At 38.0% G+C, this 26,977-nt stretch overlaps 3 protein-coding genes across 8 annotated transcripts in view; 2 read left to right on the top strand and 1 right to left on the bottom strand.

Annotated features, from left to right (window-relative positions):
- Positions 1-2,804, top strand: part of ahctf1 (AT hook containing transcription factor 1) — a 31,702-nt gene extending 28,898 nt beyond the window's left edge. For all 6 annotated transcript variants that reach the window (XM_034005335.3, XM_059023586.1, XM_034005338.3 and 3 more), the window contains 3 exons: positions 1,523-1,644; positions 1,942-2,006; positions 2,325-2,804. In XM_034005335.3, the coding sequence (XP_033861226.3) occupies positions 1,523-1,644; positions 1,942-2,006; positions 2,325-2,526 (389 nt within the window). In that variant the 3' untranslated portion in view covers positions 2,527-2,804. The remainder of the gene's footprint in view (positions 1-1,522; positions 1,645-1,941; positions 2,007-2,324) is intronic.
- Positions 2,805-3,047: 243 nt separating this feature from the next.
- On the top strand, positions 3,048-18,787 carry kif28 (kinesin family member 28). Its single transcript, XM_034004960.3, has 23 exons — positions 3,048-3,566; positions 4,542-4,733; positions 5,196-5,402; positions 6,303-6,338; positions 6,761-6,985; positions 7,580-7,734; positions 8,019-8,130; positions 8,511-8,578; positions 9,088-9,230; positions 9,590-9,711; positions 9,954-10,044; positions 10,380-10,440; positions 10,879-11,002; positions 11,548-11,692; positions 11,899-12,017; positions 12,576-12,683; positions 14,235-14,509; positions 15,007-15,141; positions 16,368-16,534; positions 16,715-16,818; positions 17,096-17,243; positions 17,839-18,044; positions 18,496-18,787. The coding sequence occupies exons 1-23, from the start codon at positions 3,510-3,512 to the stop codon at positions 18,649-18,651; spliced, it is 3,156 nt and encodes a 1,051-aa protein (XP_033860851.3). The 5' UTR covers positions 3,048-3,509; the 3' UTR covers positions 18,652-18,787.
- Positions 18,788-19,010: 223 nt separating this feature from the next.
- LOC117403071 (saccharopine dehydrogenase-like oxidoreductase) lies at positions 19,011-26,520 on the bottom strand. The gene is made up of 12 exons (XM_034004961.3): positions 26,190-26,520; positions 25,329-25,441; positions 24,640-24,720; positions 24,072-24,201; positions 23,563-23,612; positions 23,225-23,355; positions 22,704-22,821; positions 21,877-21,996; positions 21,662-21,718; positions 20,525-20,636; positions 19,886-19,967; positions 19,011-19,370 (listed from the first exon to the last, which is right to left on the bottom strand). Exons 1-12 carry the CDS (start codon positions 26,380-26,382, stop codon positions 19,265-19,267), a joined length of 1,293 nt encoding a protein of 430 aa, XP_033860852.1. The 5' UTR covers positions 26,383-26,520; the 3' UTR covers positions 19,011-19,264.
- Positions 26,521-26,977: the final 457 nt, after the last annotated feature.

Below are 26,977 nucleotides of genomic sequence, written 5' to 3'. Positions count from 1 at the left end.
TAGCCATTACAATCTGTCATGGTATAAGACTTACATCATGGCTGGCGTTAGGATAATTTACATAAATGTGCATGCATTAAATATTCTCGAGTGTTCCCTTAATGCAAAATCATTACAAAGCGAATGCAGCCAAACCACAGTAATGTAAAAGTTAATCATTAAGCAGTTTTAGGTACTGTGATGTACTTTTTTAATCTGTGATCTTTAGTAGTTTTTGTGCATTTTTATTTGCAAGTGAACTGTGACATTAGGGCCTTATCAAGCACTATGTTCTGCAATTTTGAATACTGTTTTAATTCTGTTTTTTTATCTTTTGCTAAGTTGCATTACCTTTTACATTGCACGCAGTTCTGTGCATAGGTAACATTTTAATTTAATTTTGCTGTTCGGTCACTAACAGGGAATTTTACATAGTGCTACAATACGTACCAGATTTAAAAGTATGTACTGTACAGTATTACAGTCCACGTGTTGTCTCTTTTGGCAAGTGATATTTTCAGAATCATATCATTTTGAATTAAAATACTACTTCTGTGCAAAATATAGTACAGTACATCTAAATGGAAGCCTACACAAAACACAGTCCTTTCAGATACGTATTTTTGATATTGTATCTTTTTTGTGCTCCCTGAAAAATGGCCAAGGGTTGGAAGGGGCCAAAATGAAATCATCAGATATGCATCACACTCGTTTAACCATCACTAAAGTCAAAATTTTATAGGGTCAGATATGTGAGTGCTGTGCTGCGTGCGTGCGTGCCCTCTCTCTCTCTCTCTCTCATTAAGCCTTTGGCATTAAGCCTTTTCTTAACTGATAGGATATCAATGTTTTACAGAAAACAATAACACACAGCGAGCGTCAAGTACACCTCAATAATAAGAACTGCAGAGACTATTCTCAGGAACTCATTCGGAAACAAAACAACATGTCAGTGATAACTCTGAGCATGATGTGCATATAACATTAATAACTGAGGTTAATTACATTAATAACGGAGGTGTGTTTTTATTTATTAGTATTCTGATATTCCACTACTGAAAGGTTACATAAGTCTACAGATCTGAAGGGACTAAATATAAGTGTAATATATAGTTCTTTCTTTCTGTCCTTTTCTTTCTGTTCTTTCTTTGTTTTCTGTCCTTTCTTTTATACCGTATCTATCTATATATGAATGAGAGAAACAATACTATCTTCCTTGAAAGTTCTCAGTTAGACAATAGACTCCTAATAAAATCGATTGCCCTGAATCTTGCTGATGAATGGGTCAGATAATCGGTTGACTTGATTAGTCAGAGCACCATGGTGTATCAGTTTTGGTTTTTTTATTGCATTGCTAGGTGTGATAATTGTGACTTCATATATAACTTTGCACATTTGCTAAGGGAGACAGTCTAGGATTGTAAAGTTTCCTTATGTCTCTTGGAATGTCTGCTTATGCATTCTGTGAGAGAGTATGGGAATAAGGTGATTGTTGTGCAAGTTTTGTAACAGCATTTGTTTTTTTTAATTTAATTTGTTTTAGCTAAAAAGCCAAATTCTCCTGAAGCCCTGTCAACTGTTGAACCGCAGTTTGTCTCTTCCCCTCCTGCAACACGGACAAGACGGAAAGTTGGCATCACAATATCCAGAACTGTGGAGGAGATGGTAAACTTCATACAGATTTTTGTTGTTTTTTTGCTCTACCATACACCAGTGGGTACTGTATCCTTGGATAGCACAAACAATACATTCACTCTTTAATTGTAGTGTGATTTTACGTGTTTTGAAATGCCTTTTTTATTATAAGTAATTCAAGGTTTATTGTTATACTCTTTAATGTTAATGGATAAGGATAAACACTGCAGAACTTTAAATGTATTTCGTCTTTACCAGCAGAAAAGTAAATGTTTAGGTTTGTCTAATTTGTTTTGTTTTCTCTTCCATTACTTCATCACTTAACAGGATATACATGAAGTAGATAATGAAGTTCCTAAAGCTTCAAAACCAATGAAAAAGAAAGCCAGCAAGTAAGAGAAATTTGATATGTTCATTTAATACCTGTTGTACAAATAACTGCTGCGTTAGAGGCTTGTATCATTTATCGTTTGGCTCTAAGGGTAACAGAAATGGTTGTATTTAAAATCTTAAGCATATCAGCATGAATACCATCTTCTAATATGTGATCTGTCATTACAAATGCAATCATGTTTAAAAAAGAATGCATCATTTTGTTGTCTACCATGACTGTCCAGAGTCCCAAGATGAAAAGTTTGATTCTGGGAAAGCACAAAAAATATAACTGATAGTGGAACAGAGGTATGATGCTGTTTTTTCTATCTCGGCAGAGCAAAAAAAGATGTCCCGTGGTCTCCTCCACCAGTGGAAGTAAACCTAATCTCGCCTATTGCCAGCCCAATAGATGCATCAGCGGGAAAACAAAAATCAGGAGATGATGCAACTTCAGAGAGGAGAAACCTGAGGAGAACTAGAAAGAGACTGATGGATACTATTTTTCCAAAGCCAGTTACACGCAGGAAGATGCCTTGAATTTAAAAAGATTTATAACATTTACCTCCTCCCTTTTGTAATAAAAAAATAAAATAAAAAAATGTGTTGTATGACCATTGGAAATGTTTAAATTGCTGAACATCTAATTTGGGGGGAAATAATTTATATAAATTATTGTAACATTTTGTTCTGTATGGAGTATTGGACTTTTTTGTGGTGTTTTTTTTTTATTTTATAAGACCATACATTTATAGAAATTATGTAAATATTTTCTTTATTTTAGCAATGTTAAAAATAAAAATGTACACTTTGCAATATGGAAGTTGTTTTTTGTTTACGAGTTAAACCACAACCATGTTCTGTTTTTATAACTTGGTATATAGCGAGACTATCTTGGATAGTGCAGATCACGTGCTTTCTGTAAACCCTACATTTAAAGCTTGGATATGGGTCTTGACATTCCTTACAAGTACTTTGTTTATTTGAGTCATGGTGATCTTCTGGCCCTTTTTAGTTGGTTAAGCTAATGAAGATTATCCTCTGAACTGAAAAATAAATAAAAGTGGAGTAACATTTTTTTACAGAAGTTAGGTGATGGTTGTTAGCAACACCTCCAAATGTGTTTCCACTTGTTGGTACCGGTACAGTATAAGATGCACTAATGTTAGGTGTGTGTGTTTCTCCATGTACTGACACAGCTTTCTGTGGTCCAGAAAGCTTACCCGGTTTAGCTGTAATGAAACAAGCTTCTATTTTGTTACTCTTTGCAGAGAGGGCAAGCAGCAAACCATTGTAGAGCAAATACACAAATAATTGTAGAAATCTATGTATAACCAGTTGCTCAGTCCCTTAATTATTTAAAGTATGAACTACAAATGGTGAAACAAAATACCCTACCAAAGAGCTCACATCGCCTTGCTGACCATGGGGCTTGCAATTTCTGATTGTAATGCATCACATTACACACTTTCACTTGCCTTTTAATGTGCTGTTCTTGCTGGGAAGCCAAACATAATTAGGAGATGGCAGCTAATAAAGACAGTGTTAAAGTTGCTGTGCGTGTGAGGCCTTTCAATAAGGTGAGTGGAACCAGTCTCGCAGCTTTGCTATGTTTTTTTGGTTTTTAAATGCAGAACATTTATTTGCAAATAAACTAATGCACTATTGCATGTTTGGGATGATAATTGAGGATTACTAATGTTAAGTCACTTTTTATACATTGGTACCTCATTACTCCATTCAGAAAGGAGCTTGAGTAATGTGAAATATTTAAGTATTTTACAACAATAAATTGTATGGAGCTCTCTTAAGATGCATGCACGATATTTATACTACAGAGTTGTGTTTTTGCCGTAGTATAACCTCTTGATAGTTGTTTTTTTTACTATACTAACCTGGATACTGCATTTTAATATACATCCAGCCATATTATCTACACATTTTCATGTACGTTGTGTAATGGTATCCAAGATCACTTTCCCCTGGCACACCCTCAGGACTTCATTAAAGGGACAAGGTATCCTGTCCAGGACTCACATCTTACAATTTAACAAATACCCTTTAGATGTTTGAGAAATTATAGCTCTTATCAGTACAATTCAAATATGATTTTGTTTTTAAACCAATAGAGCAATACTATCCTGATACAGTATTTTAAGTGAAAATTGGAGTGACTTGATCTCACTCAACAAATTTCATTGCAAACCTGTCATCTTGTTCTCTTTTTATACTACTGAAAAAATACTTAACAAGCTGTGCTTTAATGTGGGATTTCTTCTGGCTGATTGGTGGCAGCCCAGAAGAAGAGTTTTAGCATGACATGTTTAAGGAAAGACGCATACCCTCATGCAAGCCGTCTGTCAGGAGAACTGTAGGCATGATAAACCTGTATTAAAGCAGGGACCTCTGGTCTTTATAGCCCAGCATATAAAAACTCATCCAAATGTTATTTTAAACAAAATCTGAATATTTAACCAGACGGCACAAGGATGTAACAGTAAGTCATTTGTTACAAAAACACAATGCTCTAAGTATTGTATATATTTTTTCTTTAGAGGGAAAAGGATGCCAGCAGCCGGTGTATTATTTCTATGAACTCAAACACCACCACTATCTATGACCCTCGAAACCCACAGAATAGGAAGACCTTCACTTTTGATTATGCCTACTGGTCCCACAGTGATTTTATTAAGAGCAAGGATGGGATGCTTGTTCCAGGAGAACCAAATAGCCGCTATGCTGACCAGGTAAAAAAAAATGCAGGCAAATTGCCCATCCATAGCAAATGTATGAAGTAACTAATTTGCCCACATTGGAAAATCTGGCCCATAATCTTATACTTTTTATGAAATGAAATGCCATAACTGTTTTACATGTATTAAACATTATGTTTCAACGTGACACCAATCTGCTTAAATACCTTTTTCTGATGGTGTGTAGCATGGGGATATAAGGTATAATTTAAGACTCCCGTGGAATAACAGTTTTACCCGTTCCAGCTTTCAGTGTGCGCTCAAACAGAATATACAGGCTCACAAGAAAACCTGGAGTTGCTCAAACTGCTGCACAGTTATACAGTAGTCGAACTCTATAATATGTAATATGTTATTTTTAGCCAGAAAATACTATCAGAATTATAACTTTCATGCAAAGTTGTCAACCCTACAGCAGCATGTTAAGTTTGACTTGCATACTGCACTCTCCTGTAGAGGAAGGTTTACCAGGATCTTGGCCAAGGTATCTTGGAAAATTCCTGGCAGGGGTACAATGCCACACTGTTAGCCTATGGACAGACCGGCTCAGGAAAAAGCTATTCAATGATCGGCAACACTGTTAACCAAGGCATCATCCCTGCAATCTGTGAAGAGCTTTTCAAAGAGATACGAGAGAACCGAGACAGCAACAGACAGCATCAGGTACAGAATCAACTCATGCAATCCCACATGTTAACACCTTTTCAGTGACTCATTGATGAATACGTATTATAAAAGGCTATATGTTTGAAAGCTCACCCCCCTTGTAATAATAACATTTGTGAGAACAATTTAGTAGTAACAATATAAATAGCCCTGTCTGAACACTAGGCCAGGGCTGTATCATAATGCAAACTAAGCCCTTTCACACTGGCTACCCGGGTCACAATCCTGTGTAGTGTGAAACCACTTACCTGGGTCCCAGCAACTCACCTCAGGATGTGGGTCGACACGCTTTGACCCGGGTTGAGCGAGACAAAATGCATGACGGTCAATCGTAAGCCAACAAAATAACAAACAGCCATGCCTGTGTGAAGGTTTCACTTCCGCAAGGAACGTTTCTTTCTATTCTGTTTAGCCATATTTTTGTTGATTGAGACTCACCATCAGTCAGATTGCAACAAGGATGTAGAAACATTTGCTCTAATCAACATTTGGGCCGACGGTTCAATCCAGAGAAGCTTGGATGGAAGCGTCCGTAACAAGCTGCTTCCGGGGCATTGATACACGCATCGTGTACTTGCATCTGTCACCCAGGTCAACCCTGCTTTGTGAAAAGCAGTGTGACATCGTGTCCTGACCCTGGTAGGTTTCTGACCCGGGTAGGGCATGCCAGTGTGAAAGGGGATCTAGATGTGGGCGGACGAGTTGAACCTGCTGTCATTTCTAACCTTTCAGATCCACTGTCTAGGCTATTGCAGACAGTTCATTATCAATATGCAATGAGGTTAACACCTGGTAACTGTAGCTTTGTACTTGTCATCACCTGGCATTCACTACACTCATTGAGTATCACAGCGTTGGTGCACCAGATCTCTCAAGCATGTCACTTGTTTTTTAAAGGTATCCTTTAGCATGCTGGAAATCTACAATGAACAGGTAAACTATTACCAAATTATTACCATTACATTGTTACCAGACTTTTTGTCATTTTTTTAAAATGTACACTCAAAACTAAATCTGCATTTGCTTTTGTTCAGTGAGGTGTGGGGTTTATAGCTGTATTTCTAATACACTTTAGCATTGCCGTAAACATGATTTGAATGTGTTTAGCAGTGAGCTAATACTTTATGAATATGATATTAAGAAAGGCTCTTTCAGAACAGTAAGGAGCAAACAAGTACCTTATATAAAATACAGCTTAAACCGGCTGTTTCTAAAATATTAAATCTAACATCAGGAAATTTAGCCTCTTTAAATTACAGTTTTACATGACACCAGGTTGCAGGTTGTACACTGAATGAGCCATTCCCACATTTTCCAATATCAATAAAAGTAAAAAAATCTTCACTTGCTGCAAGGTGGTTGACTTGCTATCTAAAAGCAAGGCCCCAGGAGGACTGAAGGTGCGGGAGGACCAGCAGCGAGGCTTCTACGTGGAGGGGCTGAAGTTGGTTCCCTGTGAGAGCTATGGGCAGATTGAGAGACTGACGGAGCAGGGAACCAGGGCCAGGACCACTGCCTCCACCAACATGAATGCCTGCAGCAGCCGCTCACACATGGTTATCACCATCCAGTTAAAGCAGGTGAGGAGGGGGCTACAGAGAGCTGTTGGTTGCTGCTCAGTTTGCTTAGTGATACATTCCTTTGCATGAAAATGTTTCTATTTATTTTGAAAAGCCATGCTGTCCAGACAGTTTTATAATATTGTAGCATTCTTGCTTTGGGTGGTTCAGGATGAAGAGACAGGAAACCCATTTCAAGTTTAAAAGCTCTTTAAGGTGGCACTGACACTATTTACCGAAATCACATGGAACAGGTACAGGGGGAACAAGCAAGTCAATACACCATTTACACAATTATTTACATTTATTTACAATGTCCCGGAGCATTTAGATAAGTGCCACTGGCCAAAACAGTACCTCCCATCATGCTCCGCTCCGCCACTCATGCAAATGAGCTTTCTGGTTGAGTAGTCCTGCCGTGTTAGTGGGGAAGCGTGCATGATCCGCCAGATCGCTACAATATGTAGTTGTGTGCCTAGTTATTGTATATTTGCAGTTTGTTTGCCTGGTTACTGTATGTGTGCCCGGTTACTCAACCAGAGCAGTGGGACTGCACTGTAGATACTTAAAGTGATAATGGTTATTAGTGACAATCAAATGGTTTTCTTTCTGTAGATCTGCACAAAGGAGAACCTCACAAAGCAGTCAAACATTAACCTGGTGGATCTGGCAGGCAGTGAGCGGCAGAGGTCCTCTGGGTCTGAAGGAGATCGCCTCAAGGAAGGCACAGCTGTGAACCTCAGCCTGACCACGCTGGGCAATGTGATAAGGTGAGATGAATTGGGAGAAGAGGCTTTCAATGGGGCTATTCCCAAACTAATGAGTGTAAAGTACAGCAGAACCTGCTTATGAAAAGAGTTGAACAGCCACATTTCTGAATGAGGCGGTTTGAAAAAAATACCTCAAGGGGTGGAGCTGTAATTGCTGTCCTGTCTAAAGCTGTGTTTTTGTATAGAGATTCCTCACTGTATTGAACGGGGATGGTGCATGGGGTATGCTTTAGGTGTTCCCAGCTTGTCTGCCTCACTGTGCTCCTCTGTTCTCATCCCTGCAGCTCTTTGGCAGAAGTGGCAGTGGGAAAGAAGTCAGTGCACATTCCTTACAGAGATTCAGTTCTAACTAAACTGCTCCAGTCAGCGCTAGGGGGCAACAGCCGAACTGTCATGGTACATCCATTCCTGCCCCAGCCCTCTGATTTTAAAATTATTTATGTAGCTCTGTGCCTTAGAAGTGAGATTAGGGGTTGAGAAATTAGAATTCAACTTATGATGAATACCGCCATCATTGTTTTTCTGAGATCAGGTCTATTCAATTGATCTAAACATTGTCTTTTGAATCTTACAATTAGGACCTTTACTGATATAGCCTTACAAACAAAAATGCACTAAGACTCACACATGTATTTTATTGGACATACTGTATAGTGATAGTGGTTTGTATCTTGGTTTACTTTGATGTAGCTGGAGGGATAGAAAGTAGAGTAAAAGAACTGTCCAGAAATAGTGGCGTGTATCTTCTCATATAATATTAAATATACATTTCTCAGATTGCAACTCTCAGCCCTGCAGACATCTGCTATGAAGAGACTCTCTCAACTCTGCGCTATGCAGAAAGGTGAGCTTCAACCATGCTTAACCTCTGCATGAAACCCATTCATTACCCATCATCAGCTACCAATAATGTTACCAAATATGACATTTGACAACTGCATTGCAACATGACACAACCTTAGTCCACAGTGTTAATCCTATCAGGCAGGATAATACACTAATCTGTAAGAAACAAAGGAAGAAATAAGGAAAGGATCCCTACATATACAATGTGTTCTGTCCAGTGTAGCTGCACTCTTCTTGAGTTGATTGAACAATGGGCATGGTTGAGATACCCATAAGTAGCACCACCGCTTACCTATGGATTCATTACATCATGTTCTGCCCAGGCTTCTGCAGCCACAATTGAAGTAATATGCCCATATCCATAGATCCATGCTTTGGGCATCTGTCAACTAGGTCCTGGGCTGGGAGTTTGTTTCTACTGAAAAGACTGTCACTCAATATCAGCCTGAGCTGGAATCAACCTTTATAGAAAGTGATCTGATAGCTTGGTTTGATGCAATATTTCAGGACCAAGAAAATCCAGAACCAAGCTGTGATTAACGAGAGCCCCAGCGAGAGGCTGGTCAAGGAGCTGAAGGCAGAGAACAGCAAGCTGCTCCTGAAACTGAGCAGACTGGGACAGGACGGGAGAAGAGCTGAGGATGAAACACGTATTCACTTACAAGCACAATTCATCTACAGCTCGTGACAAAAGTGTTGCATCACCCTATAAAATTAACTGGTTTTGCTTCATAAAGCCGAATTAAACCTGCTGAATAATGTTATGTTTACTGGATAATGGCGTCTGCTAAGAAATAAATAATAATAATAATAATAATAACATATTGAATTACATAACTTTTGGCCATGGCTGTAGATGTGAAAAATAATTAGATGTAGTGGCTAAACATTTTATTCTTTCTTTTAATTTGTATCTGGTATTGGGCCTGGTGTTTGTTCTGTATATGACTGAAACTCACTTACTGATCGGATGTATGATGCAGACCTCTGACCTCCTTGCTGTTTACAGAGGGGTTGCGTCAGCTCCTGTCACAGAATGAATTGCAGATCCAAGCAATCCAGGCACTGTGGCAGCAGCATCTTGAAGAGGCACGCAGGGATTGGGAGCAGCAGTACGCAGACGTCACCCAGGTATGGAGCAACGGGAGACTAGGAATGTGGAGAGGCTAATAAAGAACAGGACCCCAACATTCTGGGAAGGTTAAGTTTCATGACACATTCTGTTATTGTCCCCCAATTAGAACCTCTCTGCTATCTTCAGCAAACCAGTGCTTCCATGTTTATTGTCACCATGCTTTTTGAGTATCTAAAATACTGAGCTTATATTCTATTCAAATTCCTGTTCTGAAAAGTAAATTCTTTTCAAATCCTAGGAGAGGCGTATGATGCAGAGCTTCCCTTACATATTAAACATCAATGAAGACCCTCAGCTTTCCGGAGTGGTTAAACACTTTATCCAAGAGGGTAATCTCTCTATTGATAAGCCCTGCCTTTTATAATGATTTCTTTATTTTGCAGTTTTGTATATGCAGTATATTTCAAACCGAATCATGCTTGAAAAGTTTCTACTCAGATAAATTGTACATTTAATGTTATAAAAAGCTACGAAGAAACAACTTCAAATATGAAAAGATTGAGTTTGATTGCAGTACAAATAGAGAAAAGCAGTTGAAGGAGTTTGCCATAATGGGACATAGCTATTGGGTTGCCTTGAATCCATCCCTGACACTATCCATGCTTATCACTTCTTCAATGCTGTTCAATTAACATTGTTTCTGTTTTGTTTTTCCTGTCTCTAGGTGAATGGGAACTAGGTCTTTCTGACAGAGCTTCTAATGTAATAACAGTTAAAGGTCTGGGGTATGTGAACACAGTCAGAAAAGAATAGCAGCGTGTGGAAAGGTTAATGGCAGCGGACTGTATCTGGCAGGCTCTTAAAAAGATCATAGGAATAGATGAGTCATTTTTTCTGCTTCCGTTTGTTTCTGTTAAAATCAAACAGACATGACATTTAACAGCCATGGCTACTATATCCAAGCAGTGTCAAGTCTACCTTCCCTGGTAGGCAGGTGATCAACCCCATGTTGACCAGCAGAGTGATCACCTTTCCTGTAATGGCTTTAAAACCTTCAGTCACTGTTCCTATTGCATTTATATCCATGTACTGTACCTGTTAACATGTTTATTTCCAGATTGTTTTTCTTTTTTAATGAAACAGCGTGGTTGTGATATTGCTTTAAAAATTACAAATATTAGATTTTTTTTTCAGTTCTGAATGATTTTTGTTTCCACTATCAGCATTCTAGATAGACATGCTACCTTTACAAATATGAATGGAAAAGTTGCCATAAACCCATGTGGAGAGGCCAAAGTGATTGTGAACGGAGCACCTCTCTTGAAAGGAACTGAGCTCCAGCATTTGGTACGTTTAGATTTTTTTAAAACAGAATGTTCATGTAAATGGGATTATCCCATCCATTCATTTATCAATAACCATAAAAAAAGAATATTGTGAATTAATGGCAGATACTAACCTAAAATGACAAGATGTAATGCATTAGTTTGCCTCTGGTAAATTGCAAGTCACTGACCACTGGTAATAGCAGTAACTTGAAACGTGCTGTTTTTGCATGTTAGTATATAAAGAGAGAGAGAGAGAGAGAGAGAGAGAGAGAGAGAGAGAGAGAGAGAGAGAGAGAGAGAGAGAGAGAGAGAGAGAGAGAGAGAGAGAGAGAGAGAGAGAGAGAGAGAAAGAAAGATAGAGAAAGAGAGAGAGAGTCCTTTGTAGTGGAGGATCCTCTGAATTATCTGTACAGTTGCCTACACTCCCTAATAAAACAGTTTTCACATGATTTATATGCGGAGGGTACTCTGGGTTCTGTATATAAAAATGCCACAGAATGCTCATTCTGTTTTGAAAGGTTTTACATTAAGGTCTTCTAAACTGCAACAATAATTTTAACACAGGATCGGATTATATTGGGTTCGAACAGTACCTATCTGTATATTGGCTTTCCCTCTGAACGCAGAGACGAGGACTGGGGCAGATTGGACTACGACTTCTTCCAGTCAGAGCTTGCAGTGGCAGAGGGGTTTGACATGGATAAACTGGGTGAGCTGGAGGGAGAGGAGAAGGAGGATGTGGGGATACTGTGTCCCAATTAACATGTTTACCATGTTTAGCTATTGTGAAATAAATATTAAACCACTGTATCCACTGTATTAGGATAGACTCCAGTGTGTGTTTGTGCTGATGGGGGCAGCCACTCTCATGGCTCGTTCTTTGGAAATAAATGCATGTTTTGCTTTTCCCTGCAGGTGATACCAGCAGTAAGAATGGCAAAGCCAACCCAAGTGTGCTTGCAGTATTTCATGACTACATCAAGGTGATGCCCATGGTGACTGAGGCAAACCAGATGAGCCAAGAATTAAACAAGGTACCAAGCAAACATTTTGCATTGAAGTACAGTACAATAAAACACCTGGGGCAAGCAGCATTTTAATACTGTATATTACTATGTGAAACAGGTACATATTTCAAAGTATGTTGTACATGACAATTTACTACAATGCCACATAAATGCATTATTTGTTACTGAACAGCTTACCTAGCCAGTTTTTTTTAGTGTGCTGTAAAAAAAAGGGGTTATTACACATTCTACAGATCTATCCAAATTATATTATTGTGTTGCTGTTTGCCACAAAACCACATATCGCTTTTATTGAAACATTATTGAGGCAGTGTGTGTTTCTTTTTTATTTTTGGCGTTACCTAGTCTGTGTTCACTCCATCAAAACTGTCCAGTTCATTAAAGTGCTATAGTTTCTGTGCAAGCTTTTCAATAACAGCTTCTCGTGTCACCAGAGCACTGCTTTCTTCCTTCTTTTAGATAATGACCCTCTTGATTAGTCCTAAACTCCTGCTGCCTCAGCATCACTTAGAGCTTCATATGATTCTCTTGACACAAGGCTCTTGATATCTTATGCTTTTACAGGGTATGGAGTTTAAGTTAGAGGTCAAAAACTTGGCAATGTGTGACTCCAAGGGCCATGATTTGGAAAAAGAAATCACAGTCAAAGTGACCCACAAAGAAACTAAGCAGGTAAGATACCAGTTAAACTTCTTGAAGTACACCTTAACCAGGCAGCCGTACTGTATCAAAAGCCTTATTGCTTATAACGGCGTCAGTGCAAGTTATGGATCCGTAGTCAATGTATGCTAGTCCAGCTTTAAACACAGCATGAGAGAGAACTAGAATATAGGTGAGGTGTATTACTGTGCTTAAAACAGAGTTTAATAGTGTCACTAGAGGGCAGCAGAGACCAGAAATAACACAATCACTGTTAAAAACCTTATAGGGACTGAACCTTTAAAACTGTAAACATTTCCAAGTGCTGAACATTGTAGCAGCCAAAGCAAAAACAACAGCTGGAGTACTGTAGGCCAAGAGGGAATAAAAAAATGGTTTGAGCCAAACATGAAAACAGGAATATAGCATATAACATAGGTATGGTTACCAGCCCCTAGTATTATTCCTAGGGGTTCTGATATTAACGTATATAACCCCCGGTGTACAGCCAATAAACATCGGGAAAACACTGGAAATGGTTACTCAGTTCACGTTGACTTCACTCCTTTCCCATTAAAAAAAAAAAAAAAAAAAAAAAACAGTTTCCCAGTGCAGTTGGACAATGTTCCTCCTTCCTGACTTGAATACTGTTGTGCCAGAGGTCCCGGGTTCGCGCCCGCCCTCCGCCCGTGTGTGGATTGCCTCGCCCTGTGTGATGCGCCTGCCTGCGAGAACCAAGATCGTTATAATACTTTGAAGTTTAAATCCACCTCAACTGCTGAGTGGTAGCAAATTCTATTGGAGACTCCGTTCGCGAGATTTAAAACGAGATTACAATTAGAACGCTTCTTCGCGGGATTTAAAGATATATTATAGTTAGAAAGAATAAAACAGAATTGCAAATTGTGGCTAAATGTAAAAAAAATATGCCTAGACACATAAAAGCCCCAGAATAATGTGCTGTAACTGTAAGTGTTTTGTTGTGGAAGACAGCAAAGGAAAGAAGGTACAACTTAAGTGTGCAAGTACTGTCGAGTTACCATACATATTGTGACAGAAAAAGAAACGCACAACCATTTTGGAAATTAACCGAAACAACAATTTCATAAATAAAACTAGAAATTTATTTGATTTAAGAACATGAGATAATTGCTTCTGGTGAGTCAAAAGAACAGCATTAGTCAATAATCTTGCATATGACATCATAGGCAGACACTTCTAATTGCTTTTACACTACAAAGTACAAATATTAAATGGATCTAAATCTGAACTGATCCTAATCAATAATTCCATTACTGCTGATGCTTAGGCCCCGGGTTAAGCTCATTGGTTTTTAAAGGTTAAATTAGCACAGTTAGCCTAGAGCAGTGTTTGAATGTACAGTATTTGTAAATAACTCTGCATTTCTTTACCAGTTTCCATCTTTTTTCTCTTCCATCCAACTTTAATTCTTTTTTCCCTAAAGGTAATTGAATTCTGGGTTAATCTCTTTTTTTTAAGAAATGTGGAAATGGCTTTTTATTGTTGATGACTAGTGGAAAAGTGCATCTAAAAATGAAGAAATCTAAATGTAATCATGTTTAGGTATGGGTGTGGTCCAAAGCAAAGTTTATAAACAGGAAGTTTCTTATGGAGGAGTTGTACCAGAGGCACATGGAAGAGGACACTATGTGTGTAGACAGGGAGAAGGATCCGTTCTGGGACCCAGTGGACTGTGTCCACTTAGGAAGCGCTCATGTCTGGCTGCAATCTCTCGCCTTCTGCATCAAACTGGAGGAACAGGTGGAGTTCCTCAACTCAGAAGGCAGCGAGGAAGCCATCTTACAAATACACCTTGTCCCCTGCACCGCCACAGGAGAGTGAGTACCATTGTCTTAGTTTAGCTTTCTCTCATTCCAACATATTAACTCATTTCAAGTGAACAAAAAAGCATACCAAACTGTTGACAAAACAAACTCTGTTTCTTGGTTTGAAAGAAAGTGTTTAGGAGGGACAAGCTAAAACATTAAAGATTCTGCAACATTCAAGGTCCCCTGTGGTCCACCTAGTTCGGAGAGCAGGGTGAGCCATGCAAGTGTGGTTCGAATCCAATTCATGCCACATTGCCGATCTCATTGGGCTTCACTGTTAGGTGCCTAACACATGCATGTGGAATGTTGCTAGGCCTGACCGTTCTGTAGCTTGGTAACATCAGTTTGCTTAGATTCGGCAGGAGACAAGAGGTGGCTGGTTTGGCAAGTAGCATGTGTTTTCAGTCACCTTGATTGGTAAATTCGGAGGTGTAATTCAAACAGGGCATTTCAAATTGAATGAGTTACCCTGTCTCCTGTGTAACTATGTGTCACTGACTTCACAGAGTACTAGGAGAGGATGACATCCTGATAGACCCCACAGAGCTGCTGGGCAGGAGATTTGATTTCCAGATACATATCATCCAGGGGTTTGGAGTGAAGTGGCTTAAAGAGATTACAGATAGGGGAGTTCAGATTGGGTAAGTATTATGTCTTCTGTGAGTCAGTCTGTAAAGAGAAATGATCTTGTCTCTAATCAAGGAACTGTTAATTGGGAACATCAAAAGGTTTTTCTTTTTATGACAGCAACATTACATTTAGTTTCAAGGTGTATATTCAGGGTAATTTTTAACTACAAATTCATGGGACAGGAGCAAGGGCCCTGGGACTTGAAATAGGAATTATGTGCTTGTGACTTCAGGAAGATGACATGCTTTCCTCTTGGCTCGCAGAGAGAGCCACCCTCACGGAGGTGAGACTGAACCAATCAGCCTCTAAGGCTGGTGAGCATGTATGCTGCCCCCAGGGGGAACCTGGAGTGATAGAGAGATTGTTAAAATAGATTTGGCCGGGGGTCCGCTCTGGCTCTCGGGGAACCTTCCTCTCGGAGATTGAGATCAGCTTGGCTGGGAAGTGATCGTCGCTTGCCCCCAGAGGGAGACCGTTGCAGAGGTGGCGCTGCGTTTTGGAGAAGGAGGGGAGGAAGGTGGAAAATACAAAAAGCAAGACAAAGAATGAGTGTTTGACCCAGGGCTTAAACAGAGAGGTTAAGTGATAGATTGGCTGGATGAAAGAGGGAGGAGTCCTGCTCCTGCCCCCCGAACCACATTTAATGGTTACAATAAAGTTGACATTTAGTTATATAAAAGCAACACTCAGATATAACAATGTATTATGACTTTACATTATAACTATTTGTTATCCAGATTAGATTTAACTGAAGTCTAGGCAGGGATATGAAGATATAAAGAACATCCTCAGGTTTTTCTGTGCTAAATGCAGCACGGGCTACATCGATGAAGCACTTCTTCATTAATATGTATACTAGCATGTGGAATAACTAGTGGTTGCCATAGAAATGTCTCTCTGGTGACGTGTCATAATATTAGTATACTGGTATTAATATTTTAATAAACATTAGCACATTTCTGAACTTCAAAATACATTTTCAAGCATACTAAAATAGGTAACACGTGTAATACTAAAACACAGCTAACATTGTAATTAAAACAAAACAAAAAAAACACAAAGCTAAAAGAAGAAAAACTAATATCCAGACAGAACAGGTATTTCACAGCCTGATTGTTTTAAATGTACAGATAAAAAATATCTACTATAGCACACAAGAACCTCCTGTTTATAATAATAGTTGCTAAAATAAAGAAATACAACGTTGCTTGTTAACTAGAGTTTTGCTTGTTTGTAGATACAGTCTATATAATCACTCACACATCTTTTACACCAAATGTGTTTGGAATCATATGAATCCCACGCTGGAGCACAAGACACAGTTTGCAATACTGAGTGTCTCACAAGACTTTCTCAATTATCTGCAAACAAATGCATTAGTCATTGACCTGTGGGGACTTCAAGGTAAGACCACATCAGAAATATCTTACATGAAAGTGGTTTACTCTGTTACTATTTCCTGCAAAGACCACCCTGGAAACTAGACGTAATTATCCCAGTTAAACTTAATTTAAATAAATGAAAATGAATTAACCCCAATGTCTCAATATGCATATGATAATGCTCAAACTCTTTAACTCACAGCTGGGTGCACAGAAATGGCATCTTCCATGGAAGATGTGACAGTAACTGAGGAAGGAAGCGTTATTATTGATGATCTGAGGACATCAGTGTTTCGCAGCACAATGGTATGTGCAGATTGACATTAATAATCAACTCAGCTTCTTGTGTCCTGTTTCCTTTGGCACAGAAAAATGTATCGGCATATATATATTTCCTGTTGAGGAAATGCAACCATTCATAAACAGTATTTAAAATACTGTTCTTTTGGAATTTAAATGCATCTCTTTTGCATATATCAATATGAGACAAAGTAAATTGTCATTGATTGTTAAAACTAAAGAAAATATTTTAAAAAAAAAAAAATAATTAAAATGAATTTGATTTCATTACTTCTGCCTACAGGAAACGAATGGAAACCATCTACCTGAATTGTACACTCAACTAACCAAGTTGGAGCAGGAGACTGAGCTTCTAAGAGCTATCAATGAATCCTTGAGGAAAGAAAATGTGTGTTTAAAAAAACAGTTAAAGAACACAAGCACAAAAGAAAGTAAGTTGTCTACTGCAAATAAACAGTGGCAGGTCTAAATTCTTACATCCTTACACCCTTGTGCCAGTAAACCCACATTCCACAGCATTTGAATTGTATGTAGTGAGGTTATGGGACAACAGCTTCTATAAATGGCCCAACTGGTTTAGAAGCTGGAGCACATCAAGAGTTCACATCAAGGGTCTCAAAGTGTCTTGCCTATTATAGGCAGGGTTAGGAAGCCAAAATAAGGGACTGTTTACCCATAATCAGCACAGCCTGCTAACCAGACCCTCTGCAGCTCAAGCACACCTGCACGGCTGGTCTTTGTCCTCCAGAGGCTGGTAAATCCCTGACATCTGCTCTCCTGGATGACAGAGGCAGTTGGCTTGATCGTGTGATTGGAGGATTCCCACTGACCTTCAGTTCTCCTGAGCTGTTGTGTGGAATTACTGCTTTGATAACAGTTTAAAACCCACTTGCAAACCCTCCAAAAACACCTAGTAGGTTTCACTCAAGAGGTAAAGCAAACCACTTGATGTGCTCCTTTTAATTGAGGAAAATGGTGTTACTCTCTTTGATACCCTCAATTTCAGTCCTTTTTATTTTAATGTAGATTCTGAGAGCGAGTCAAAAGGAGGAAATCATCACAGGATTAGCAGCAGTGCCTCTCAATCTTCTCTTCTGCCTAAAAGAACGGACAGCAGGGGGAGCTTCCGGAGAGGCTGTGATGCAGAGTTTGCCAAAGCTCTCAAGGTCTTCTATCAGAGCATGAGCAGTGTGCGCAGACAGCTCCAACTACTAAGATGCCACAGGCCAAGTGTAGGTTGCAATAACTTAAACTTTCAAATCTTTGTATTATCATAATTTCGAGATTTTATATTAATGAAAGTAATTTATTTCAATTTGATCCAATCTACATACATTTGATTGCCATGATGCATGTTAGTCAATATTGATATCATGCAAGAACAACAGCTAAGAAAATAGCAAGGAGTGTTAGTGGAGTTTGCCATCATCTCAAACAATTACCCAAGTCAATAAAAGTGGAATTAGTACATGAAGCTGATGTAAAGATTGGCAGTGCAGTGTATGTAATTTGGAATAATGGACATGTAATTAGAACTTATTTAAATACTCATTGCATAGTACACAAGTTGGTGTTCAGTGATTGACCGAACTTCAAATCATCTTAATGCAGTGTTTTTAACACATATTATGCTGATCATTGCTGTACAATACCACCTTTAGCCCTGTGCCTGTAATTAAACAGGAGGAAGATGACTTGCATGGCTTGCAACTGTTTACAGAAGAGCAGACAAAGATGTTGAAGGGTTTTGGAGAGCAGCTTGAGCTCTGCATCAGCACACTAAAGCAGGATGTGGCGGCCATTGTGAAGAGAAAACGTGAAAGGTCTGGAATGTGGTAATTTCTACCTGTGTAATCACACTTGTTCCAAACTGTGACAGTGATAAAACAATAAAAACCCATGGCCAGGCTTGTGCATCTCAATACATGACAGGTAGCCAGCCAGACTCCACCCACAGATTTGGATTGTGGGAAAGTGTGTAGGAAGCAATTTAAGGGCAGTCCTCTGCTTTTGATTAATAGTGGAACAACGTGCTTGGCTGTTCAATTGTTAGATCACACCCAGAAATTAAAATAATTACAAAAAATAAGATTCATATGAATAAGATTCATATTAAATTCCTTGGCATGGAGGCACTTACTGAAAGGTGTTTATAAAGTGGATGCTGTGTTAATAACAGATTACAAAAATACAATTGCTTATTTTATTGTATTTATTTGATAGCAATAGTATTCCATTAGAAGAGGCTCCTATTCAGAAGTGCAATGTTACACAAGCAGCAATAAACCTGGTTTGTTTTGCAGGCATCACAAGTGCATTAAACACAAGCAAACATGAACATTATCTTGTGAGCAGACTAGGCATTTTACTGAAGTGCTTTTTTTTCTCCATTATTAATTGCATTTCATCTTGTGACATTATGAAATAAGGAAAGCTATTTCTGCACATATTCTCACGCCTCAGGCTTGCTGATGACAGAAAACACAACGCCATGCTTGTTCAGTCGTTCAATCAGACTGGTCTTGCAAAAGGCGGCCCCAGGAGTATACACTCCCCCCCTGTGGAATGTAACAGAAACAACATTACACAATGTCAAAACGCCTAGCTTTGGATACAGTTCATGCTTGCCTTCAGCAACACCATATAAGGCAGGTCTATAACCCTTAGTCATCTTTGAAGCTACATCACTGGCTATTTTTGTTATAAAACAACATGATTGAACAAATTTAATACTGTACCACTGTAATAAAAACTGAAACAGGCATGCCCATTGGTTATTCAGGGCCCCTGACCAGCAGGGGTTGCTGTAGCATGGCAAGGTGAAGCATTCCCTGATGATTTCACCTCCCTAACCCACAGGGGTGCCAGGGCCAATCCAATACTCCCTGTGGCATCCCGTCAAGATCGCCAACTTGGCAAAGCCAAGCCAGTACAGGTTTATATAGATTTGTATCTGATGTACACAGTCTTAATATTTACTGAACTGAACCCTATGTTCATTAACTGACAGTAAATTTAAAGTAGGTCAGACTGTAGCTCCTTGTTTCAGTTTAATACAAGTAAAACCACTTACTCTTTGGGTAGAGACTTGGATTCATTCAGTAGTGTTATGGCTGCCTGTACCATAACAATTGGCGTAGCAACATAACCTGCCTCTGCAATGGTAAACAAATAACAGTTAAGTAATCATTTGTAATTGTCTTTTGTGTCATTACCTTAATTTGAGTTACCTTTCTACAATAAACTTGGGTTTACCCTGTAGTGGTTTCCACAGTAAATGGATAAGGGGTTCTTAAACTGGGGGGTCTAAGAAAGGTTTAAGGGGTAAAACCATGTCATAAGCATTTCGATTCGATTCTTTATTTAGCTTTTTATACCCGATTAGTCAGTCAAACAGAAATTGCAGCAGATCTTTGGTAAATAACACATTTAATTGACAGAATAACAATATTTGATTTTTTTTTTTTTTTTCATTATGTACAGCATTTCATGTTTATACTGAAAAAAATCTAAAATGTATAACAATATACTAATAATGGCTTTTAATTATGTATTCATAATGACAGGGGATTTGTGATAAATGTCTCCCAGCAATCCCCTGGATCAAATAATTGTCAGTATTTAGAAAAGTGCTGCCATCATGACATCACATAGGCCTAATATCCTGAGACACAAGCGTGACACAGCATCAAAGAAAAAACAAAATGAGTACCTGGTCCTTTGACTTGCGTGCATATCTTGAGGTTGGGTTTGCCTTGCTGTGGGTCTTGGCCCTGGCTATACCCCTGACCAAAAAACGTCATACTGAATGAACAGCCTTCCATCTGCAAGTTAGAAGCATACACAATTAATGATTTCTGTTTCTCTTTAAATTTAATTTTTGTAAAATGTTATACATCTAAGTCATTCATCGATGTGTATATGACTAAATCAGGCCAGTCTACAAAATATTGCAGATGTATTTATACTGTTCATACCATTTCTGTTCCTATGCTATTATCCATTATTTGCCACCCTATGAAAATGTGATTTTAATCAATAACCTGCAGGGACAATATAATTATAAAGACTAGCTCTATTTAATTTGTAGAAATACCAGTTATATCCAAGTACCTAGATGCATTTTCCACAGGTGAACTCTCGTGTTAGTACGAAGTGCCAGATCAGAAACAAGCTTCAGCTCGTCTCAAGCACGTTTTTAATTGAGTGATTTGGGGTGTAACACTACTTAGACACGTTTGAAGGCTTCTATAAAAAGTACATGTCATCTAGGTATCAGACATGCAACTAAGCAGCTTAAATGCTAGGCGTAGAACTGAAATGTATTAAGGTATCAACAGTACTGATGACAATACCCAGTCAGAAGGTGAACTTGCTAACTTCAAACATGTTTGTTCGCAGTTTCAAATTCAATTTTTATTGCTGGATTTGCATATAGGACCAAAGATATGATGTGTTAACAGTACTTCTGACTGATTCACGTTTTTGTACACACACACACACACTGTGCATTTGAAGCAAACCAGTTTACAATTTTGAGTGTGTTTTGTGGCATGTTATTTAGGGTGTTAACCATACTTATCGTATTTTTAATTTAGAACATGATTTGGTGACTGCATCAGAGTAAAGAGGAAAATGACCAAGGTAAATAATGTTCTTGCCTAAGTAGCAGAGTAACAAACACTTTTTTACAACATATTTTAATAGTAACAGTTTACAACAAAGGTTTCGATTTATTACAAGACCATCATATCCTTGCATTTTTTTATTATTTAAAAACAGAGACCAACAAATTTAACCATTCAAATGTAGGCCTTCTTTCTTTAAATGTATAAAAAGACAATCCTACCTGCTTTCTAGTGGGACCGTCTTTTGTGAAATATCCAAATGAGAACCATTCAGGATACTTTAAGAAAGAAAAGTAACAATCTTTGACTTTTTTCTGTTTAACTTAATTGTAAATGCATTATAAAATAATACATTGAATAGTCATAGGCAATATACAATGCAATTTGTATCTTGGCTAGTAGAAAAAATTGAAAATATATATAGTTTGGAACTTACCTTAATTAGAAGATTTCTTCCAAAGCTAGTCTTGACAAAAAGCCAAAACAACATGCCAGCAAACATTAACTTTATAACAGAGCAGACTCCACCAACAGCTGCAAAAGCACTGTACTGGACCTGTGGGACACAAATAAAAGCCAAGTTTTCTCTCATCTACTGGTTGGATTGTTAAACTCTCCGTGAACCTCTTATTCCTGACCCTTATGCAGCACATACCACACACAGAACAGGAATACGTTTTTAATGCAGTTTAATTGTGCAAATGCCATTCCACCTAGGACTCTTCCTTACACAAGATCTATCATTAAAGTACCCCGAAATGAAAGGGAATTAATCTTGGTGTCTTTGCTAATTTCCAATACAGACAAAAATTCAGACATGACTAAACTACTCAGTGTAATTGTCAAACAGGACTTAAATTTCCCAATCCCCATAAAACAGGGGCAGAAACTCCCTGTAAACAAGCTGTTGCATTTCAATTGACTGATCCAGCATTAATATCTTCAAATAATAATAATTATAACAAGCTACAAAAACAGTCCCCACTGTATTACAACAGTAGCGTAATCCAAACTTGAGTATTATTGTTTCCAGGGCTGCTTTGATTTAGCATGTGTCAATTACTGCATCTATAACCAAACAGTGAGGCTTCCTGTCATTGTAAGGGAAAGATAGCATTCTGTTAAATATATATATTTAAGGGAATCCATACACCCAAATCTACTCACATGACATGCTATTCAAAACAAGGACAACTTATTTTATACATTTAATGTGCTATATATTTTCATCCAAGGTCCGTAAAGCACTGCATTCTTACTTACAGGAGACTCCTTGAGCTCCTCACACAGGTAACGCTGTGTCCTTTTCACTACTGAGGGATCAGATCCCATGAAAGGAACTGCATATTGTTTAACCTCATCACTGTAGAATACAGCACCTCTGTAGACAAAAATCACATACATCAAATATTTATTTCTGCTGATTAGAAATGTTACAATGATTCTTTTAAGTTTCAAATAATGAATGGTTACTATACCAGTGTTACACACACACACATACATTATATAATATATATATATATATATATATATATATATATATATATATATATATATATATATAAATAGTAAATTGCATAGATTTGAAGAGCAGATATTTCTATTCAGGGATGCCACAACATTTAGAGCAGGGTACAAATGGTAACAGAATATTTCCAGCATCACAAATGTTGTGGTCGGCCAATAAACATCAATTTGCAACCGACTTATTGTTACAAGCTTGCAAAGTGTACTTTTAATAGAAATTGCATATTATATTAATTGTAAGAAAGCTCAGTCTGTACCTTCGTTTCAGTTTTGCTCCAACAACTGGAAGGGGTTTGTGACCTAATTTCTTTCTCAAACTCCTTAGTTTATCTTGGTCTGCAAAACCATAGATAGCCGACTGCCAGGTTCCATCATGAATGGAGCCACCCTTTCAATAACAGAATGCAATTCTGAATACACATGCACTATACATATTTATAGGATCACAAATAAAAGGGCTAGATTAAACTCACATAAAAAGTAAATGCAGAAACTGATTAATTCCAACTTAGTGCATACAGAAACACACAAATTAAGAATATACAGATGTTGGGGAATTTCAGTTACATACAGGATCATCAAGAAAAGAACCTACCTCAGGTCCAGTATTTACTGACAAGAAACTTTCAATTGCAGTCAGTGTCCCTGAAAAACAGACAATGCACTGAATTTAGGCTTTGTAGGTTTTGGGTCAAGCTTCCAAGTGAAATTAAAGTTTAAAACACATTTCAAAGTTTGCAGCATTAAAGCTTCAAAAGAATACAGCCTGCATTATTTTCAATAAAGGGTAAAATAGTTTTCCACAAAGGTGTACATTTTAGGAATACCATGCATATTAATAAAAAAGTTTAATGGTCTAAATCAGAAATGTGAAGAATAATTAATAAAAAACAAATACAAAAAATAACCCACACATTAATACAAGCAGACAGTTTAAATGATTAGTTCAGCTCCTTTGCACAGAAAGTAAAATAATGGAGAAGAGTAACAAACTCACAACAAAAATAGCATTTTAGCACAAAACTAAAAGGGATTGTGGAGCACATTAATATAGATTTGTTTTGCTAAGGTATACATTTTTTTTTTGAGAGAAAACCACATTACCTTTGAATTGGTCTTTGGTGTAAACCACACCCATATCTGCTGGAATGGAGTCAAAGCCGCAGCTTCCAATGACATACACCCCATTTTTGGCAGCCTGGCTGTTGTAGTTCAGCTGCATTCCCTCTAGAAACTGAACAGAAATAGTGCAATACTATATATTCCTGTGTATACAAGAGGGTTGTTTCTAATGACAGTGCCTATGTGCTTTGCTGTTGCAACATGGAATGCTCATTATTGAAAACAGAACCATTGTACTCAAACCACAGTACTGTGGTCACTCCAGAGCAGGCATAAGGTACTGTAGAAAATTAGCTGATTATAGTTCTCACTCATGCTCAGTATACTGTAGATATCTTTCTCAAACAATAAATCTTATGTTCATGTGTGCTTTCATGAAACATTAGTCTGATGACATCATTGTAACTTGAACGGTTTCGTAATTTAAAACCTTTGTTCACAATGGAGCCTGAAAGATGAACAGTGATAAAGCAGTTGGCACTCGCTACATAAGACTGTCACCTGATAAACATAAACCCAAAAAGAAAAAGGAAAATGTTCTTATACGTACCTGGGGCTCACCACTTATGTCAATGCAGTGGGCTCCATTTTCAACACAGGCCTTAACCACAGGCTCTCCAAAAAACCTGTACTAATAATCAACACAACAAAATATATTGTTTTACACATTTTGAACTACACTGAAAATGGAAAACATGTTGCATGCATGTCTGTTCATCTGTTGCTGTTTTACACAAAGGAAGCAAGAGTGTGTTGTTCTGGAAACTTTGTTTATTATGTTTTTTTTTAGCATTTCTTAATTTAGCATTATTGAGTGTTTAATTTATGGGTGATCTTTTTTTTTTTTTTTAGCAGAGTAAAGATTTCTAGATATGTAACCCTGCCAGTCTTCTATACAGTCCTGTAGCAACAGCAAACAAACAGTGCTTTACTACTCTGTATAATCTGGTAAGATAAATGACTGCACTGCAATAGCTGGATGACACGTTACTGTTTGCTGTTGAACTTTGCATGAAGTGACTCCATCAGCGATGACTTTGCAGTTCATTGAGTGCAGATATATTTTACATTTGCAATAGGTTCATACACACAAGATTAGGATTAACAGACTTTCAACAATGTACAGTATGGCAAATGTAACACTCTTACACCCATTCAAAATGCAAAACATATGTTAATTAGCAGGAATGTATTCTTTCAGTGATGTTCACTACAAAGAAGCCCTTATTGTGTACTTACTGGCCCAACGCAGTTGAGAACAATAGATGCCTGTTTGCTCATGGAGGCCAATGAGTCAGGCTCACCAACATCAGCAATTATAATATCTACTTCTGACTTTAACTCTGGCTTACCTGGAAACAAAACAAAAAAAACAAATGTAGTACACTGGGTTATAACCAGAACATCAGGTAAAGGAAATATCATGTATTTGTTATTTATTTATTTTACCGGGTGAAAGACTGGGTTAAGATTTATAGGCTTAAGGGAGAGTTGTGTCACCAACTTATTTGCTACTTTGCAAAGTACAGCAGCACAATAATTATTGATTAAAAACAAAAAGTACACTACAAAGACTATACAAAACGTATTAATTCCGCTAAAAAAAAGAATCTCGTCAGTTCACTAAACGTTGACCCACATATTTTCCAACAGTAATTTGCTGTACGTAGTTGCCACACTTGGGATACATTTTGACCCTAGCGATGTCAATGTTCATCCTATGGTAGTACATTTCATCATGTCGCTGTTCGCCGAGTTAGTTCTTAACCCATTAAGTGACCAGTTAAGTGATGAACCATGATATGATAATACCGACTGTACAATGTATGTACGCTACAGTTTTGCGCAACCCAATCCACAACACACCGCTATGAGAAATTTGAGAAAATGTTAACAACACAGAAAGGTAGGGCTGCACATTCAGAACATTTTCAACGTTTCTCGCTTACTAATAAGAAACAGTAAAAAGCGACCACAGAGTTTACAATTTCCCAAAAGCTTAAACAATGCTGCATTTCACAGCGATACTGAATTTTGCACGATTTGCCACCTCACTCCCAAAGCACAACAGTACTATCAAACGAAATCCCTATACTTTACCGAGGTTTTCTGCGGCTTGGTCCAAAACTTCTTGGAGCTTCTGGCGGTTTCTCCCTGCCAAGGCCCATTTCAGAGTTCCCTTTGGCCCTTCGGCTGAGTTCCGCGCCACCTCTTCAACCACAAACTGCCCAGTGAAACCAGAAGCTCCGAAGATGACCAGTTGATAAACACGGTTGGTGCTGCTTGTCGCCATGGTGATTAATTCTTCACTTCTGAATTCTACTCCAGACAGCACAGCACAGAGGACAAAAGGGACGCGTTGCGTCAGAACGGTACAAATCAGATGACAGCAGCTTAAGTTTGTTCTGCAGCAGCATCCTAGAACATTCGATTGCAAAAAAAAAACACACACCAGAGACACCTAGCGACTATTTTTAAAATAACTATCTTACAATACTGTTAGTCAGGGATCCACATAGCTCACTCTTGGCCACTTTGAGTAAGAAAAAAAAGTGAAAATACCAGAAATAATATGAAGCCTTATTTTGTAGCTAATTAGCTTTACTTTTGTTTCAACTTTATTTCACTTAAACAGGTACACTTGGTTTTGAAGATCTTTGTCAGTAAAAACTTAAAATGACATCGACTGCTATAGTAAACGCTTTTTGACATTTTCCTGTGTTTTCAATTTTTTCTGAAATTCCAAATTTGAGTGCTTAATGTTTACTAAAATAACTTAAAAAAAAAAAACTCTAAATTGACACTATTTCAGTAGTGTGCATTCAGAAATAACACACTTAAGGAAATGAAAAGCATCCAAAATTTTGATGACATCGTCAAACTAAAAA

Source organism: Acipenser ruthenus, chromosome 5 (genome assembly GCF_902713425.1).
Source record: "Acipenser ruthenus chromosome 5, fAciRut3.2 maternal haplotype, whole genome shotgun sequence".
Classification (NCBI taxonomy): Eukaryota; Metazoa; Chordata; class Actinopteri; order Acipenseriformes; family Acipenseridae; genus Acipenser; species Acipenser ruthenus.
Note: the sequence above shows the minus strand (reverse complement) of the source record. Positions and strands in the feature narration are given on the sequence as shown.